This window comes from Micropterus dolomieu, linkage group LG01 (assembly GCF_021292245.1).
Source record: "Micropterus dolomieu isolate WLL.071019.BEF.003 ecotype Adirondacks linkage group LG01, ASM2129224v1, whole genome shotgun sequence".
In the NCBI taxonomy this organism is placed as follows: domain Eukaryota; kingdom Metazoa; phylum Chordata; class Actinopteri; order Centrarchiformes; family Centrarchidae; genus Micropterus; species Micropterus dolomieu.
Window position 1 is genome coordinate 16,961,883 of NC_060150.1, and position 17,865 is coordinate 16,979,747.

Sequence of the window (17,865 nt, forward strand, 5' to 3'; positions counted from 1 at the left end):
GTCCAGTGCGCCGGTTCCACTGGCAACACAACGCATCTTAGGTCTACCGGTTAGGGAGCGGGGCGCTGGAGTGTACAGGGAGAGGGAGAGGAGGTCGCGGGAGCGAAGTGGTGTGCTGCCCGGCGTAACGTCCTGACTTTATGAAAGAGGCAGAAGAATTTTTTCTCTAACAACGATACAAGATGAAAATCATGTTGCTTCAAAAGCAAATTAAGTTTTAATATCCATCAGTGACGTAACTGTCACTTTAACAGATAGATGAAGCCATAAATATTGCATATTCCATGTCTAAAAATGGGCTTTAGTATCTTTGTGAGAAACCTCACTGGACATATTAACACTCCAGGTGTTATTTCAATATATATAGTCCTAATATTTAATTTTCAACCTCTGAAAACCCTCTGGGGAAGTATTTTACATATCTGGTTCCATTTATTCCATTTTTTGTTCCTTTTCCCAGACATAACGGGTCAAATGTAGACGGTGTGACTTCACAGATAGATATTTCAGTTCATATTTACAGCAATTCACTTTTTTAACAGCTTAAATACGTCTCTTGATAACTATAGCTGTTGATGTTTGTCTCTTTTGAGCTACAAGGACATCAGAAAAGGGTAGTTTCAAGGAAAGGTATCTGATATCTGTGTGACTGCACTGAAGAAATTATGTTTCCTTTAACTTTAGCTTGCCAGTTTCTTCTCCTTATTTGAATCTTCAACTCTTAACCATTTAAATGTCCTGCCTTTCTCAGACATACACAAACACACACAGTGAAAACAGTGAGCTATGATTTCTTTATACACAACTCTTCTATTTACTTACGGGTGTCTCTGCTCATCAGCACAACACTCAGGCAGCTCAGCTGAAAGGCCCTGCTGATGACTGTTTGTGGAGCTCCATCTAATCACAGAAGAGCACATGTCTGCTTGTCTTTGCCTCCAACCCTGCTGTCAGAGCTCCCGTTGTTACATGAATATTGAATAACTGCACAAACAACTCAGTGCTCTCTCTAGAGATAAGACAGGTATGTTGCATGCTCAGGAAAGTCTAGTTGTTTAGCTTGGTCATCTTGTCTTGCAGTCTTCACACGTTTCTGTCTCTCTAATTCATCCTCTCAGTGATGCTGTGTTTTCTGCATATTTACATTTCAGTTGTTCCTTCCAGGAGAGGTTGTGTATTTCTATTGTTGGCAGGTCTTTTGCTATGGCTCAACAATTGCAGAGATCGAGACTCAAGTCTGAATCTTCCCTGAGATCTGAGACCTGAGATCTTCAGGTTTTTGCAGAGGTTTGAGCTCTCTGAGTTCCCTTGGCCCCGTGACCCTGTACGGAGGATAAGCGGTTGACGATGGATGGATGGATGGATGGATGGAGTTCCCTTGAGTTTAAGTGGGAATTCAGAAAAGCACTGCAAAAAACTGTGCGCTCGTCGTGCAGTATGTTATCCAGGAAGTCCAGTTGGAGTTTTGGAGTAAGTTTTTCCTTGCCTCTGTCGCCTAGTGCTTGCTCTTGGTGGGAATTGTTGGGCTTCTGTAAATGACATCATAGAGTACAGTCTAGACCTGCTCTTTTATGAAAAGCGCTGTGAGATAACTGTTGTTGTGATTTGGCGCTATATAAGTAGAATTGAATTGAATTGAGTAACAGATTAATATGTTTAAAGGCTTAACAGACGCAAAAACATTGCTAGAATAAATACATTTAATGCATAGTTTTTTTGTGTGTGTGTGTGTAACGCATCCTTAAAGCGTGTTGTCCAATGTAGACACATCATGATACAATGAAAGTAAAAACATGAAGCTAAATGTAGCTGGACATACAGATACATGAATAAGAATAAAAGAATAAAAATGACTTTTCCTGAACCCAAAATTCAGCTCAATCTGTGGGCTATATTTCAATGACCGACATGATTTTAAAACTCTAGAAAGTGTTTCATCTTTTATCGTAAAGATCATAAGGTGAACGGTAGAAATTCGGTTACAAAGTAATTTACCAGTTGCATGTATTTGATTGGCCAATGCGGCGCCTCTCCGGATGACATTGTGATGCTTATTAGCAACAGAAATGTGTTTTTTCTTACGTTGGAATCATTTTAAATGGTATATTGTTCTGATATCTAGATGTTAAACTTTTTGTCTACCGCTCTTTGCCACTTAAACTTATTAACTTTATCTAAAAAAGAGATTCTTAAGCAGAAGTCTTCAAGTCTTCATGGTCATGCCGTACTCTATCCCCTTGTTTCCTGTCAGCTCTCTACTTTGCATTATCCACTAAGCAAATCCAAGAAAGCCCAAAAATACTTAGAAGATAATAATAATAATAAGAACTCCATGATAAAACATATGGAAAAATGTTACCACTTTGACATAGCCTAAAGACAAGAGGCAAATATAGACCTACAATAGACCAAAAAACCAAAAGACCAAATAGATGCACAGATCCTGCACGCAGAGAAATGTAAATTCACTCAGGTAGATTCTTCTCCATCAAGAAAGGGCTTTAGGTAGTGCTCCAGATGTTTGCCGTGACAGATGTAGGGCACATGTATATCAGCTGACCAAAGTGGGGCATACCAGGCAGTGCCAGGAAATGGGTGGATGGGCCACATACCATAAAGTAGGCCACCAACTATTAACCCAGAACCACAATTAAAATGAGATCAGTCTGTGGGAGCATTTGTAAAAGTTGCATTGCTCAGAGGAAGATATGTTTCACAGTGTCCACAGATACCCCCCGCCTCCAAAAAAAAAAAAATTAGTGGCCAGGTTTAAAAATATCTGTAAGTAAAGTGCTGTTCAACACAAAAGTCAAAGTGAAACTCTGCTCAGGTGACAAAAACTCTAACTTACATTATGTTTTCCTCAACAGTTCTGACGCAAGTTGTTTACTGACTTTGACCTAAACCCAAATTATAGAAACACATTTTTCTGCAATAAATAGAGCACAATTCAACCAGAACAGACCTCAGAGATGTCCATCTGCGTATTGTCTAACTAGACCACAGTGAGTCTCCATTTCAGCCAGCTACTGTCCCCTTGCTGCTGCGCTGCAAATAGGCTAATTGCTCTTTAACAAAATGGGACAGAGGGAGCGAAAAGCAGGAGAGACAGCAAGAGTGGGACAGTTGTTCATCAACAGGCTAAAAACCTTCAGGGAAACAGATCCCAAAGTATATAGCTGGGGGAGAGGGAAAAAACCCCCCATAGATTTCCGGGGGAAACTTTGAGGAGGAAGAGGATGTTAAAACGACATTTGAGATGGACGTGTAGAAAAAGAAGGGTAAAGAAAATGAGGAAGAAGAAATAGAAAAAATGCGGAGGACCTAAGGAAAAACCTACTGTCTCCCACAACAACATATGGTGATGCTAGAGAGCATAAACAGGCACAAAATATATAAGGTTTTAAGTGGGTTGACGTACAAAGGCAAATAAACACACTGCTAAAGCCAGCAACTGTAGTGTTTTCCATGTTGAGAACACACACGGGCTGACAGATGATGCTCAGTCGCATGCTAACAAAACACGTGCCTCTCTCTTTTCCATTTTCCCTTCTGCACCTTTTGATATCGAGGAAGACGACTGTTTTCTGTTCTGTAACAGGTTGCATCACTGATAAAACATAGATTTCCATTAATTAATGACCTCTTCTCACATTAAATCTACTAATACATTTTCACATGCATTTTACAGCAAATTCCGCTGCCTGTTTTCTGAAGTCCAACAGCTCAGAAACGTTTAATGAGAAGCTGGGCCTCTTGTTTAATCCACATTTGCTCACATGCTCGCACATGCACATCATATTCATGTGATGTTTAGAAGGCAGAACAAGATAACCAATTTAATGTCTCTCTGCATGACATGTTTTACCTTGTGCTGCTGTAGCCTTGTCAAAAGATTGCCACTGTGACCAGGGTGCATATTCAAACATGACACTGACACCATTAATTACCATCGGATTAATAATAAAGGGTTTTGTATATAAAAGGGACTCTGCTCTGCCTTTTCTGTCTGTCCATTCTCTCTCAATTAAAATGCTAACATGATACTTTATTGATTCCTATCAGTGAAATGTGGTTGTTCTTGCAACAAAAGCAATATGGTTTAACAGTTATATTATGTGCACAATATAAAATGAGATAAAAAATCAGAAACGGAACACATGCTGCTGACTGTGTAGGTGGTAAATTTGAATAAAGATTGGATTACTTGACCTTGTAAGTTGCATTTCATACTTGGTCTTTTCTCTCTCTTTCTAACCCTAACCCTGTACCCAGTCTTACTTTCTGTACCTTGTTCCGTGTTTCTGTTCTGCTCATGTTTTCACTTTTGCGTTGACATGGCACATTAGCATGTGAGTGCCAACATGAATTCATTGGAATTCATGTATGCGGCTGAAGCCACACTAAGTTTTGTTTCGTTTTTAAGCAGAGAGATTTCCAAGCAGAACTGTAATAGTGAGAACTTGTAATATTGCATGTATGCTGATGTTCAACATTCATCACTAACAAATTTGCACTTAATTTTTCTACTAAATTATTTATTTTGTTGAGGAAAAAGAAAAAAAGATTTACTAATCATTAGGGCTGACCCCGAATAGTCAGATTCGATGCTTCGATGGGCGGAACCTGATTTGACTGTCAATCTCTCGAAGCTTTGCAGCAAAACAAGGATCATGCCATTTTGGCTATATGGTGGTGCTCAACGTCTGATTTTACATAGAACCACCAGTTTTCTCCCAATAAGTTAATATACAGCCTATTACAATATACATTTCGACGTTTAATGCTGTAAATAAACATGTAAAAAGAATAAAACTTTCAATAAATGTTTTTGAAGTGCGTGAATAAATCCAAAATTGTAACCCTAACCCTGGGTCGTCAGTGCGCATGTGTAAGCGTAGCGTGTATGTGTGCAGTGACAGTGGAGGAACACTTGCTGAAGAGATGGAGCTCCAGCTTCACTGGTGTTGTGCCGAGTTGTCCGCACCTCGCGGGACTTTCGGATAATTTATCACCATTGATGAACCACATAAAGAATATTTTATCGTTTTTAAATAGCCGGCTACTTGAAATAGTAAGTAATAGTAGTAATGCACGTAAAACTCAAGACTGAATGACAGGCGAGAGGGAGAGAGAGCGCCTTAGTTTACCTGGAAATTTACAGAGTAAGTTCAATGAATAGAGACTGCAGCTCTGCAGCTTCCCAAGATTAAAGCGGAGCTACCCTGTGTTACCCCCCCACAATGAATGTTCTACCTTAGATTTGTAAAGAAATCCTCTATTTGGCATCAAGTGTTTGTCACGTTCTGACCATAAAGAAAAGTTTAACCACGCAATTAACCATCTTATTTCTTCAACTTTTCACCTAGAAGCAAAAATCAGCCTTTAAACTTAAAAGAAATGATGATTTGACATTTATCGTGATAATTATCGATATTGAATGGTATGAAATGTTTTTATCGTGATAAAATTTTTCCCTATATCGCCCGGCCCTACCTGGAAGACAATAATATAAACCAGAAATCATGGCTACAAGCTTTTAAAACATTATTAAGTTTAGATGTCTAATTCCGTATATACACCCTCTCATGTAACTTTTTTACAAATAACATCACCCTGTCCTGACTAAATATATGTAAACGTGAACACGATTATTGGGTTCTATCTGGAAGCAGGCTACTAGCTTACTTAAATCTACCAAAGTAGCGACCAGTGCCTTAAAAAAGACAATTTTGTTGCAACATATACAGGAATACTAAAGTTGAATACGTGTATACACGCAGTACAGCCTTATGTAAGGGTAAAGATATACGTGCAATTTATGTGCAGTCACATGGGGACTTGTGTGGACACATGCAGGGGTAATGCAATTTAGGCATATATACTTGTATGGAGGTACTATGTGTATTTGTATATGGGTGTGCATATGTGAAGGTATGCTTATGGGTATATTTCATAGCTTGTATAGGTGTGTATATAAATGTACACGTTTATGTATTGATGGGAATATACCGATATGTTGTATATGTGTAATCATTAGGTTGGAGGTGCAATAGTGTCAAAAATAGTTTTTTTGGTTTGTTTGTCCTGTATCTGACCTAATATATGCAGTAAATGTCTCCTCCCTGAGCATGAATTAAAAAAGTACAATACTGTCATATTAAACTGTTGTACATGTTTTGTCCCCTTTAATTAGATGCTAGATGCCTCTCAGGCTATCTAAATGTACTTGTCCAAATCACTTGTTTTCTTTTGTTTTGTCATTTAAATGTCCAAATATCAAATCAAACTGAGCAAAGAGGAAAGATTTTAACTACTGCCAGACTGATACTGGATTAGATTTGTGATGCTATTATTGATACCTGAGGTGGAAAAAAATAAGACAATAAAGTTTTAAAATGATCTTTTTTTTAGATAAACAAATTGATAAAGTTGTGTAAAGACATTTTACAGCTGAACATTTAAACTATTAAAAACTAGTAAGGCCTATGAAATAATAATGACAATTAAAGCTGCAAGCAGCGATGAGCGGGCCTGACACCTCCTGCTTGTCGGGGTGTGCCGCACCCGTGCAGCTGTTGTGTGGTCCGACTTCCTTCAACTCGGGGTGTGCTGCATCCACGTACAGGGCAGGACTTGAAGTTAACACTGTACATATCACACAGGTGATGTGTGGAAAATATCTGACAATGTGTGGTCGATGTGTCAGTTACTACTTCAAGTCAAAGTGGCTGACTATCAGTGGGTTTAAAGGTACAGCTCTCAAAAAAACAGCTTCCCGTTTCAGCATTTAAAAAGAACTGAAAAGTTTTAAAATTTAACATCATTAAAGCATTATCGCTTTCCTGTGGAACTTTGAGATGGATGTGGTCCACCTGCTGTGTGAAGAATCTATTCCTCACTGTGGACATTGTTGTCCCTAAGGTGCTAAGTGGGGTAAAATAATGAAGGGACCAAAACAGATAAAGTTTAATACATGTACTTTCCAGATGCCAGTAGTTGCCGCTATTACTATGACTGGATATTGACATGTAAGTCTCATAGGGGTTCCATCATCAAAATTGAACTCCACGTCATAGGTACACCGCTTGATCAATCAAAAAAAGCTTCGCAATTTAACATCGCAAGGCCCTTAAGGTCATGCTGCCCACATTTGAAGTCGATTGTGTTAAAGCTGTAGGAGGAGTTTGTTAAAGTATGGGACCTTTAAATGGAGGACAATTAGAGATTCAATGCAATATGGCGGACTTCCTGTTGGGTTTAGCATATGGCTCCCAGAGACTTTTCTTTAAGTCCCGGCATTCTACACGTGCCTACAAAATTTGGTAGTTCTAGGTGAAACACACAGCTGGGGCTGCTCATTTGAAATCTTGCAGGGGGCGCTTTTGAGCCGTTTTTCCAAACACATGCTCTTGAACAGTATCCGACAACAGAACGCACCCAATCTGATGTGTGTGCAGTGTTTTGTGAGATTTCAAGCATCCTAAGCCTCTCAAAATACAGCTTCCTGTTTCATGGCGAATAATGCGTTGCCATGGCAACGTTGTTTGACATTAAATCACAAGCTTGACAACCTTACATCATCTAGGTCTTAAGTCTATTTTTAGACAGTTTTGAGTGAAATCGGATCATCCTGCTAGGATGAATACCGCAACAAATAAAACATGTCACTTCCTGTTGCCAGTAGGTGGCAGTTTCACAACGACTGGATGAAGATGTCTTCAGGGCGGAACTCTTATCAAACATGAAGATGGGGCAGATCTGACCATGTCTTGCCCATTTATACAATATTTCCTTTTTCATGGCGAATCATCAAAATTGAATGCTACGCCATGGACACGCCATTTAATCAATCAAAAAATGCTTCCCAATTTAACACCACAAGGGTGTTGAGATGGCACAGTCCTCATTTGAAGTCGATCTGATCATATCCCTAGGAGGAGTTTGTTAAAATACGGATCGTATAAATGGAAAATTCTCGCACATTCAATCCAATATGGCTGTCTTCCTGTTGGGTTTAGGGTATGGCTCCAAGAGGCATATTTTTAAGTCTGGACACAATACATATACCTACCAAGTTTGGTGAATGTAGGCCAAAGAGAAAGGAGGAGGCTTTGGTTTTGAAAAATGTTAGGCGGCGCTATTGAGCCATTTTTGTGCACCCATGCACAGGACCTGTATCGGATCACTATTTTCACCAGGACAGACGTGTTTGCCAATTTATACAACTTTTCATGCATGTTCCCAAAAATGTGTCGAATGGGGAAGAACAGAAATAATAATGATTCTAACAAACACAATAGGGACCTCACAGTGGTCGCTGTTCGGGCCCTAATAATGTTTCCCTGCCGATGTATTGATCATGTTCTTGTATGAACACCGAGAAGGAGTCCTTGGAGCTCCAGTTGATTTTGATAAATTTAACATTTAGCAAGATTAGACAAATGCTGGCCTAATGAAACCATCTGAAAACCTGCTTGATTCGTTACATAATTTACCAGCTAAGATGAAGAATGTTTTACCTAATTCTTTAATCTAACCTCCCTCCCGTCTCCTCTTCTCTCTGCTGTCATGTCTCTTTCTATTCAGAGAGGTGAACAGCTTTCTGGAGCAGCAGTGGCTCTACCCAGAAAGAGGGGCACATCACATGGGAGTGCGTGACTGCGTGTGTGAGGGTGTGTGTTCAGGCCTCCTGCCGTCGCCCGCTCTTCCCAGACAGGCATGGCGGGGGTCAGAGAGCGCGTCTCCCGGATACAGAGGCCGTGGTCGGTGTACCGGGCCAACACATTCGAGCTGTCCAACGAGATGATCGGCTTGGCTCTCGCAGGTGAGGGGAAGTTTGTTCTTTATAGAGGATTACTGAAAGGTTTAACAGAACCTGACAAAATGACAAAAAGCATTGATCTAAAGTCTGGTGCCGCTTCCTTATTGACGACTTAATCTAAGACAAAAAACTTAACCATGAAACTGAGATCAAGCTAAATCTAAGATGCTATGAAATACAAAAAAGAAGCATAAAGTCAGTTTAATTCAATAATTTTAACACATACAAGAGATGCCCATTATAAACACAGCCTGCCATTAATGTTAGCCACTTGCAGCACTAAAATTACACACTCACACACTCTCACACACTCTGCTGGCAGCGTGTTAAACTTGTGTGGGAGCCAACAGCCTCTTCAACCACAGTTGCCCTGAAACAGATCATAACGAGGCCTGAGGGCTGCTCATCGTCTGTCAACATATCACACTGACAGACATTAAAGATAACAGTAAGTTTAAGTTTCTGCTGTGTTTATTCTCCATCTAATCATATCATTCAAATCAAAGTGCACAGGAAAAGGTGGTTGTGATCATCAATATGAATCCTTGTTGCACCTAATAGGAAGACAGGGTATGTGCAGGGTCAGATAAGGAATTAAAAAGTCTTAAAATATTTTCTTAGTGGGGTATATTTCTGTTTTGTAGTAGGTTATATCTTATTCCACCATTTTAATTGTACTTAATTCTCCACCTTATTTTAGTGTTTACTCACTTCTTGAACATGCTCACCTCGCTTTACCTTTCACTTCTCTTTTCCCCAAACACACACACACATACCTACACCTCTGGTCCCTTACCGCAAACAAACTGGAGGAGGCTTGTTAATGACATAGCCTGTTGAAACAATCGTGGTACTGAATAATATCTGCACTGTTGTGTTCACTGTCGCTTCACCTAGTCGGGGAAAAACATGCTGTTCTCTGGGCTGTCGGTTGTTTTACCTCATGTCTCTACTCTAAATAATCATGCTGGCTTTTCTCAGTTTTAATGTAATTTAATGCATTTTAGGCAAGTTATGCTTGAATGCAGAACATTACATTCCATGACATTCAGTTTGGAAATAAAAATAATTCCTGTTGGGCTGGTATCACAGGGTCAAAGGGGAAGACTCCTTGGTAGCTGGGATGACTTCCTTAGGCTCGACATGAACAAATATCTCCTCAGTATGCCATCAGTGTGCTACTGTGTTTTTTTCATGATAACTCTTGTTTATGTTTATTTCTTGGTTGTTTTTCAGGAAACAGTCAGGATCCAGATGAGCCTGTGCTTGAGTTCAGCGTGGGTAAGACACCCCTGGCATGCAAAACAATCCATCCAGAGCAAGTTAGACTGTTTGTTGTTGTAAAAGTGAAACATAATACACATATTGAAGTGAAATAAGCTGTGTTAACATTACAATGTATTTAGATAAAAGAGGGAGGAAGACCATCTTAAACCATGAGTTCTCCAAAAACATTAGAGGGGTTTCACATAGCATGTTTCAGTGCCTAATGGCTCTTTCATTGTTGACTTGTGTGTTTCTCATCCAGCCTGCACAGACCTGCTGACTCCTGCTTTGGATCGAAAACCCAACAGCTTTGTAGCTGTGAGCTGCACGACACCACCACAGGCCTTTTGGACCAAACACGCACAGACTGAAGTCATAGAGGTCAGACTATTTGTACTCTTCAGACTACCAACCAGTCCTCAATTTTAAAGTCACAGAAAAATGGTCGCCATAATGTGATATCATTCGGGGTAAAATCTGTCTAATTTCAAACATGGATTTGATTGCTCAAAACTGAGAGTCTCTGGTGGACCAGTGGAGGTCTGTTTGTCTCCACCTACACCTCCCTCATCTATGCTGTTAGATCAGGAGGCAGAGGACGAGGGAGAAATGAATAAATTGAACTGCAACCACGCACTTTTGGTCATGTTTTTGTCCAAACACACACCTCCGACCACCTGAAATCACTCTTCTGCGCTTCCATGATCCATAACCATAAAAGAGTTTTAGTGCAGTTTGAGGTCTGCCGGTCACTTCAGATCACATTTAATTGGAAACATTTGTGTAGAATGAGTCATCAAAAAAATTTAACATCTTACTGGAAGAGATGAATTTGATTAATACGTTTTGATACATATTCCAGGGTTTCCGCGGGGTCTTAAAAAGTCTTAAAAGGTAATTAATCAATTTTGCGAAAGTTAAGGCCATTAAAAACTATTAAAAAGTCTTAATCGCCATTTAACAAGGTATTACATTTTCAAGATATTTTTTTCAATGTGAAAATCCTTTGTCCAAAAGTTTGTTTGTTAAAAGTGTAGATGAACGTATTTATTTATAATGCATAGCCAAAAATACTAGACAGGCAGTGAGTAGCGACTGTGTGATTTGTTTCTGTAACAATAGGCGCAGGGATCTACCGTACACCTATTTCACTAAACGCTCCAAAAAATAGATCCGTGCAAACTGGATAAGGATTTACGAGTCCAACCGACCGTAATCTCCCACCCCGTCGGACCCTCAATGCTAATTGTCCAAAAAAATTTGGTGGTGATCAGGAGTAACGAGATTAACCCGGTTGGCCGGTCGCTCTGTGGCCACTTGAACAGCCCCGTTCCTGAAAAACAAGAGCGAGATGCGCCACCAGCAGCTGTATCGATAAGACAGAAGACAACAGGGCAAATTCAAGGAGCGTGTGGGTTTGGCTAACGTTTGCTGGCTATTTAGCTAAATTGGTGCCTTTTATTGAAACACATTCAACTTTTCATAAAGCCGATGCTCTCGTCAGTGTCACTTTTTGTGAACAGATCAATGACAGCCTGGATGGAGCGGGATTTAAAAAAAAGTTTGATGTGCTGCAACAAACTTTATAAATGTTGAACTCAATGTTCTGCATAAATGGGAATGATTATTGACGAGTTAGTAGCCTGCCCAAAATCAAGGTTGGAGACTATCATGTAGCCTAGAGCATTTTTCTTGCACAAAGTTAATGAATAAAAAACAACCCCAAACTGAAACGGCTGTAATTTGAATTAATATTATACTAGTGGTAAGTTATATACTATTATATGAAATTATATGAAATTATTTTGAATACAGTAACATAATGAATATATTAATATCAAACTTACAGTTTACTATTAAATTAACAATATACTTTCAATTTACTGTTATAATATTATACTAATACAGTCATTTAGACATTAGTCATTTAGTTTCTCCTCCAGGTTGTGCCTGTGCTACACCGCCTACACTACTTACGTTATTCATCACTTAGTTTATTCTCTTCATCTTTGTTCACCCTTGGCCTGTTTGAATTTTGTTGTATTGATCAAGTGGTCGATGAAAGTTATCACACATATTATTGCAGGCAAGCTCACATTATCTAGTTTAAACCAGCTAAAACACAAAATTACACTGTGTTTGACATGATTTGCTGTAATGTTGCGTACATAAACATCATAGCTAATGTAAGACAGTTGCTTTTCGCAGAAAATCCTTCACATAGAAAATAGAGGCTGTTATAGGCAACTGAGAAAGTTCATCCATCCAGCCATCTTCATCCGCTTATCCGGGGTCGGGTCGCGGGGGCAGCAGCTCCAGCAGGGGACCCCAAACTTCTCTTTCCCGGGCCACATTAACCAGCTCTGAAGTGTTCCCAGGCCAGTGTGAAGATATAATCTCTCCACCTAGTCCTAGGTCTTTCCCGAGGCCTCCTCCCAGCTGGACGTGCCCAGAACACCTCCTTAGGGAGGCGTCCAGGAGGCATCCTTACCAGATGCCCAAACCACCTCAACTGGCTCCTTTCGACGCAAAGGAGCAGCGGCTATACTCTGAGCGCCTCGCGGATGACTGAGCTTCGCACCCTATCTGTAAGGGAGACACCAGCCACCTGCCTGGGGAAACCCATTTCGGCCGCTTGTACCCGCGATCTCGTTCTTTTGGTCATGACCCAGCCTTCATGACCATAGGTGAGGGTAGGAATGAAAATTGACTGGTAGATCGAGAGCTGAGCCATAAGGCATTTTGTCACAACGGTGCGGTAAAGCGAGTGCAATACTGCCCCCGCTGTTCCGATTCTCTGGCCAATCTTCTGCTCCAATCTCCCCTCACTCGTGAACAAGACCCCGAGGTACTTGAACTCCTTCACTTGGGGTAAGGACTCATTCCCTACCTGGAGTTGGCACTCCACCGGTTTCCTGCTGAGAACCATGGCCACAGATTTAGAGGTGCTAATTCTCATCCCAACCGCTTCACACTCCACTGCAAACCGAGTGAGAGCTGGAGGTCGTGGACCGATGATGCCATCAGGACCACGTCATCTGCAAAAAGCAGTGATGAGATCCCAAGCCCACCGAACTGCAACCCCTCCTCACCATGACTACGCCTCGATATCCTGTCCATGAATATCACAAACAGGAGAAAGTTGGTGAATGGGTGGTGTTACAACCTGATGACATATAGGCAATAAATATGATAGGAATATATCTAAATTCCTTTTAAAAACTCAAAAATGTCCCTTTTAAAGGTGTGTAGCTGATTTAATTGGTTACAGCTCAAAGTGGCGCGGCAGTCTTAAAATTTGTTGAAAAAGTCTTGAAAAGGTCTTAAAAAGGTATTGAATTTTACTTCAGGATTCCTGTATATACTCTGTTGACAGGGACAAGAAATGACAACTAATACAGGAACAAAGGATTGTTGTTGTGCATTATAGTGAGTTTCCTTCCTAAAAGCATCATAATAACCACCATAATAACAAAAACATTGCGATCACATTTATATCAAAATAACCATAGTTGAACTGATATAATAAAGAGATATGCCAGTTTTAGGGGGGTTTTACCATAAAATTCTAAAGAGGGCTGCAACTGGCAATTATTTTCTCAATTAACAGATTGTATGGTAATAAAATGTGAAAAAATTGTTCAAAATGTCTGTTACAATTTTCTAGTGTAAGATGTTTTCAGACTGCTTGTTTAGTCCAACAGATCAACCAACTGTCACATAAGACAAAGAACGGCAGCAAATTCTTGAACCTGGAGCAAGGGGTGGAAAACGCATCAAAAACATAATTCTGAATATAAAAACAAAAACTTTGTTAAAAGGAATCTGATCATAAAGTAATGCTGATTCACTGTGTTACTGCCTCTATTCACAGGGCACCAGTAACCCCATCTTCCTCAGCAGCATCGCCTTCTTCCAGGAATCCAACATCAACCAGCAGACGCAGGTGAAACTGGCCGTCTACGACGTGAAGGACCGCTCGCAGGGCACGGTACTATGCAGAGCACTGACATTCAGGGCAGCTCTTTATTCAGAAGGCTTTTAGGTTGAATGTTTTACAACGGAAATGATGCATTGTTCCATTTTCCTTTAAGCTTTTAGTGCTCTTTTAGACTGCAGAGCGTCTTCTTCGTCGATCTGACAAACACTGACATGTCTGTGCTTCTGTTCTCCGGAGTTCATACCTGTTAAGAAGAGCTAGCTGAGTACGAACATCGGTGTAAACAGCCATTCATATTGTCTTTCTCCAGATGTATATGTTGGGATCAGCACTATTTCCTGTAAAAGAGTTGTTGCAAGAGAAGAGCCACAGATTACAGCTCGAACTGAGGTAGCACACACTCTCTTCTAGCTTCTTCCTGTTGTATTTAAAAAAACTAAATTAATTTTTAAGAAAGTTAAAAGTTATTTTAGCTTCTTAATGTGTACCAACAGTGTGTACCATTTACTAGGGCAGTAGTGTCTCGGTTGGTACTTTCATCTGTTCTTTGTCAGTTATAAACACACTCAGTGTTTTCCTTCTTATACAGGAGATATATTTATGTACAGAGGAAATGTTCAGTATGAAAATCTGTTCTGCCTTCCTTCCCTTTATTTAAATATATTTCCTGTGAAGAGAAACAAGAGCAAGAAGATGCTATGTAAGATTTTTGGTTTTAGTGATTAGGACATGTGTAGGTGAATCTTTAGTATTCAATATATCTGACAATTATAAAACGTAAACCTTTAACAAGGCCAAACGTGTCATCATAGCATTTACAGATTAATGGATAATACAATATTTCTTAGTTATAACATAAGTCCATTCCTGTGAAATAAAAAATCCAGTAAATGTGTTTCAATGGACAGATCAGCAGAGAATGAGCGGGTTGGGGAAGTCACTATAGCTGCCTGGCAGATGGAGGAGAGAGCCGATCAGAGGATGTCGGCCAGCCGCCTGCCAGACAGCATCAATGGCCGGGTAAGAGGCGCTGGGAAGGACACGCTCCTCCGTTTCTGTTTAAAAAGTTGAAGATTTTTTACTATAAAGCTTTCAAAATTTCCTAAGTGCAGTGGACCTGGTGTATTAACATTTTCTATATTGTTAATACTTTTATTATCAATCAAGTACTGTGGGTAGTTATAGTGTTACTTAAAAACTAAATTATTTTGTAATTATACATGTGGGTTTATTATGAAATTATATATAATCATCTGATTTCAAGAGTAAACATTCACTTCAACTTTCTTCAACCTTTCGATTCAACTATAATGACTAAAAAAAGACTAATTGGGGATTTTATCTGTAATAAAATATTCGGAATTATTTATGACCACTGCTATATGCATTGCTTTAATAGGACCAGATCATTAGTTTATTATTTTTAGATTAATTCTAACAGCGAGTCAGATTTTCGACAGTTGATCTCTTAACTAATGGAAATGAAAGTGTGAAATGAAATGTGTTTCATGTGTGTCTCTTAGACTTCCTTTTTGTCTGTGTAGACGTGTAGTCCTTTGTAATTAAACAAGACTCACTTAACCTGCTTGATGTCATAATAAACATGTCACTCAGCCTCACATGGTAGTAAAACGCTTTATCTCAGGGGATTGGGCTTATGTAGGAGCACGTGGTGTAGGTGAAAGGAGGTTTGAGAGTGGACTTGCTGATGGGGTTGGTTGTTAACTTGCTGTTTAACATCAATGTCTCTGTGTCTATCCTGTAGACGATGCTGCCTGTTGATGAGAGCCTCACGGAGTCGATGGGAGTCAGAATCAAATATGCCTCGCTATGCAAAGACACCCTGCTTCGCTCAGGTACAACCGCTGAAACTGTAGCATCCGATTAAAGTGTGAGCTGAAACGAGGTATGTAGAGTAAAAGTATCCAAAAGGCTTCTCCCCTTTGAGACTGAAAGCAACAGATAAACACATCTGGGAAGCTCTTAACTTAATTAAAACTGCTTCACAGTGGTAAAGAAGTGTTCTTCTTTTGGATTTTGTATAGTTTCCATCTTGACCTTTTTGGTGTTGGTTTGTTTTCCTTGTCTTTTTCTAATGTAATAATGTGTTTTTATGAATGTTTCTTTCTTTATTAGATGTTCTTTATGTGTCACAATGTTATTACTGTATGGATAAATAGCTATAACTAATGTATCTGTTCAGTTCCTTTACTACATGCCATACTCCTAAAACTAAATAAAAAAACTAGCATTACACAATCAACTGCTAAATCAGTTAAACAACAGAGATCAGATAAACAGTCTGATCTAATCCATAACAATCTAATCCAACCTAATTAAATTTCTGTCTTCAGTGTTTGGAGGCACGATGTCCCGGATGTACCGCTTCCCCACGACGGATGGGAACCACTTACGGGTGCTGGAGCAAATGGCAGAGAGCGTCCTCTCATTAAACATTCCCAGACAGTTTGTCAGACTGCTGCTGGAAGAGGATGCAGCCAGGTACGAACACTGCAATTTTAGCTTGGATGTTGTCAAAAGTGATTTATACCAGACGTTATCTGAAAACAAACAAATTAGCAGTAATCTGCTGATTATCACTATTTGAGTATTTCTTCAACATCATAGGCTGGTATGATTGGATCAGAATAGCAAATGTGTAATCATCTGGCCATTTAGATTTCAGTATCGCTATCTGCTTTTTTTCTTTGAAGATATTTGATACAAGCAAACAAAACGGTCTCTTCAACCATCTCACCAGCTAGTGCTGTAGTTTCAGAGAGTGTACTGAAACTGGAGCTGCAACAGTTATTTTCTTGATTAGTTGATTAATCGTTTGATCCATAAAAAGCCAGAAAATTGTGAAAAATAAACTTTTACAATTACTCATAATCATATTTTCTTAAAACTGAAAGTGATGACATTCAGCCCAAAACGCACATATATTGAGTTTACTCACATAAGATACAGTGAGGAAAATAAGTATTTGAACACCCTGCTATTTTGCAAGTTCTCCCACTTAGAAATCATGGAGGGGTCTGAAATTGTCATCGTAGGTGCATGTCCACTGTGAGAGACATAATCTAAAAAAAAAATCCAGAAATCACAATGGATGATTTTTTAACTATTTATTTGTGTGATACAGCTGAAAATAAGTATTTGAACACCTGTCTATCAGCTAGAATTCTGACTCTGAAAGACCTGTTAGTCTGCCTTCAAAATGTCCACCTCCACTCCATTTATTATCCTAAATTAGATGCACCTGTTTGAGGTCGTTAGCTGCATAAAGACACCTGTCCACCCAATACAGTCAGTAAGAATCCAACTACTAACATGGCCAAGACCAAAGAGCTGTCCAATGACACTAGAGACAAAATTGTACACTTCCACAAGGCTGGAAAGGGCTACGGGGAAATTGCCAAGCAGCTTGGTGAAAAAAGGTCCACTGTTGGAGCAATCATTAGAAAATGGAAGAAGCTAAACATGACTGTCAATCTCCCTCGGACTGGGGCTCCATGCAAGATCTCACCTCGTGGGGTCTCAGTGATCCTAAGAAAGGTGAGAAATCAGCCCAGAACTACACGGGAGGAGCTGGTCAATGACCTGAAAAGAGCTGGGACCACCGTTTCCAAGGTTACTGTTGGTAATACACTAAGACGTCATGGTTTGAAAGGTTCCCCTGCTTAAACCAGCACATGTCAAGGCCCGTCTTCAGTTTGCCAATGACCATTTGGATGATTCAGAGGAGTCATGGGAGAAAGTCATGTGGTCAGATGAGACCAAAATAGAACTTTTTGGTCATAATTCCACTAACCGTGTTTGGAGGAAGAAGAAT

The 17,865-nt window shown here is 39.7% G+C and overlaps 1 protein-coding gene across 1 annotated transcript; it reads left to right on the forward strand.

Annotated features, from left to right (window-relative positions):
- Window positions 1-1,149: 1,149 nt before the first annotated feature.
- LOC123977591 (inositol polyphosphate-4-phosphatase type I A-like) lies at window positions 1,150-16,532 on the forward strand (the record flags this gene model as incomplete). The annotated part of the gene is given in 9 exon segments (XM_046060398.1): window positions 1,150-1,470; window positions 8,590-8,827; window positions 10,061-10,105; window positions 10,353-10,471; window positions 13,965-14,081; window positions 14,341-14,420; window positions 14,939-15,050; window positions 15,796-15,886; window positions 16,385-16,532. Coding segments are annotated over 8 exon segments (818 nt in total), but the record flags the coding sequence as incomplete, so codon positions are not given.
- Window positions 16,533-17,865: the final 1,333 nt, after the last annotated feature.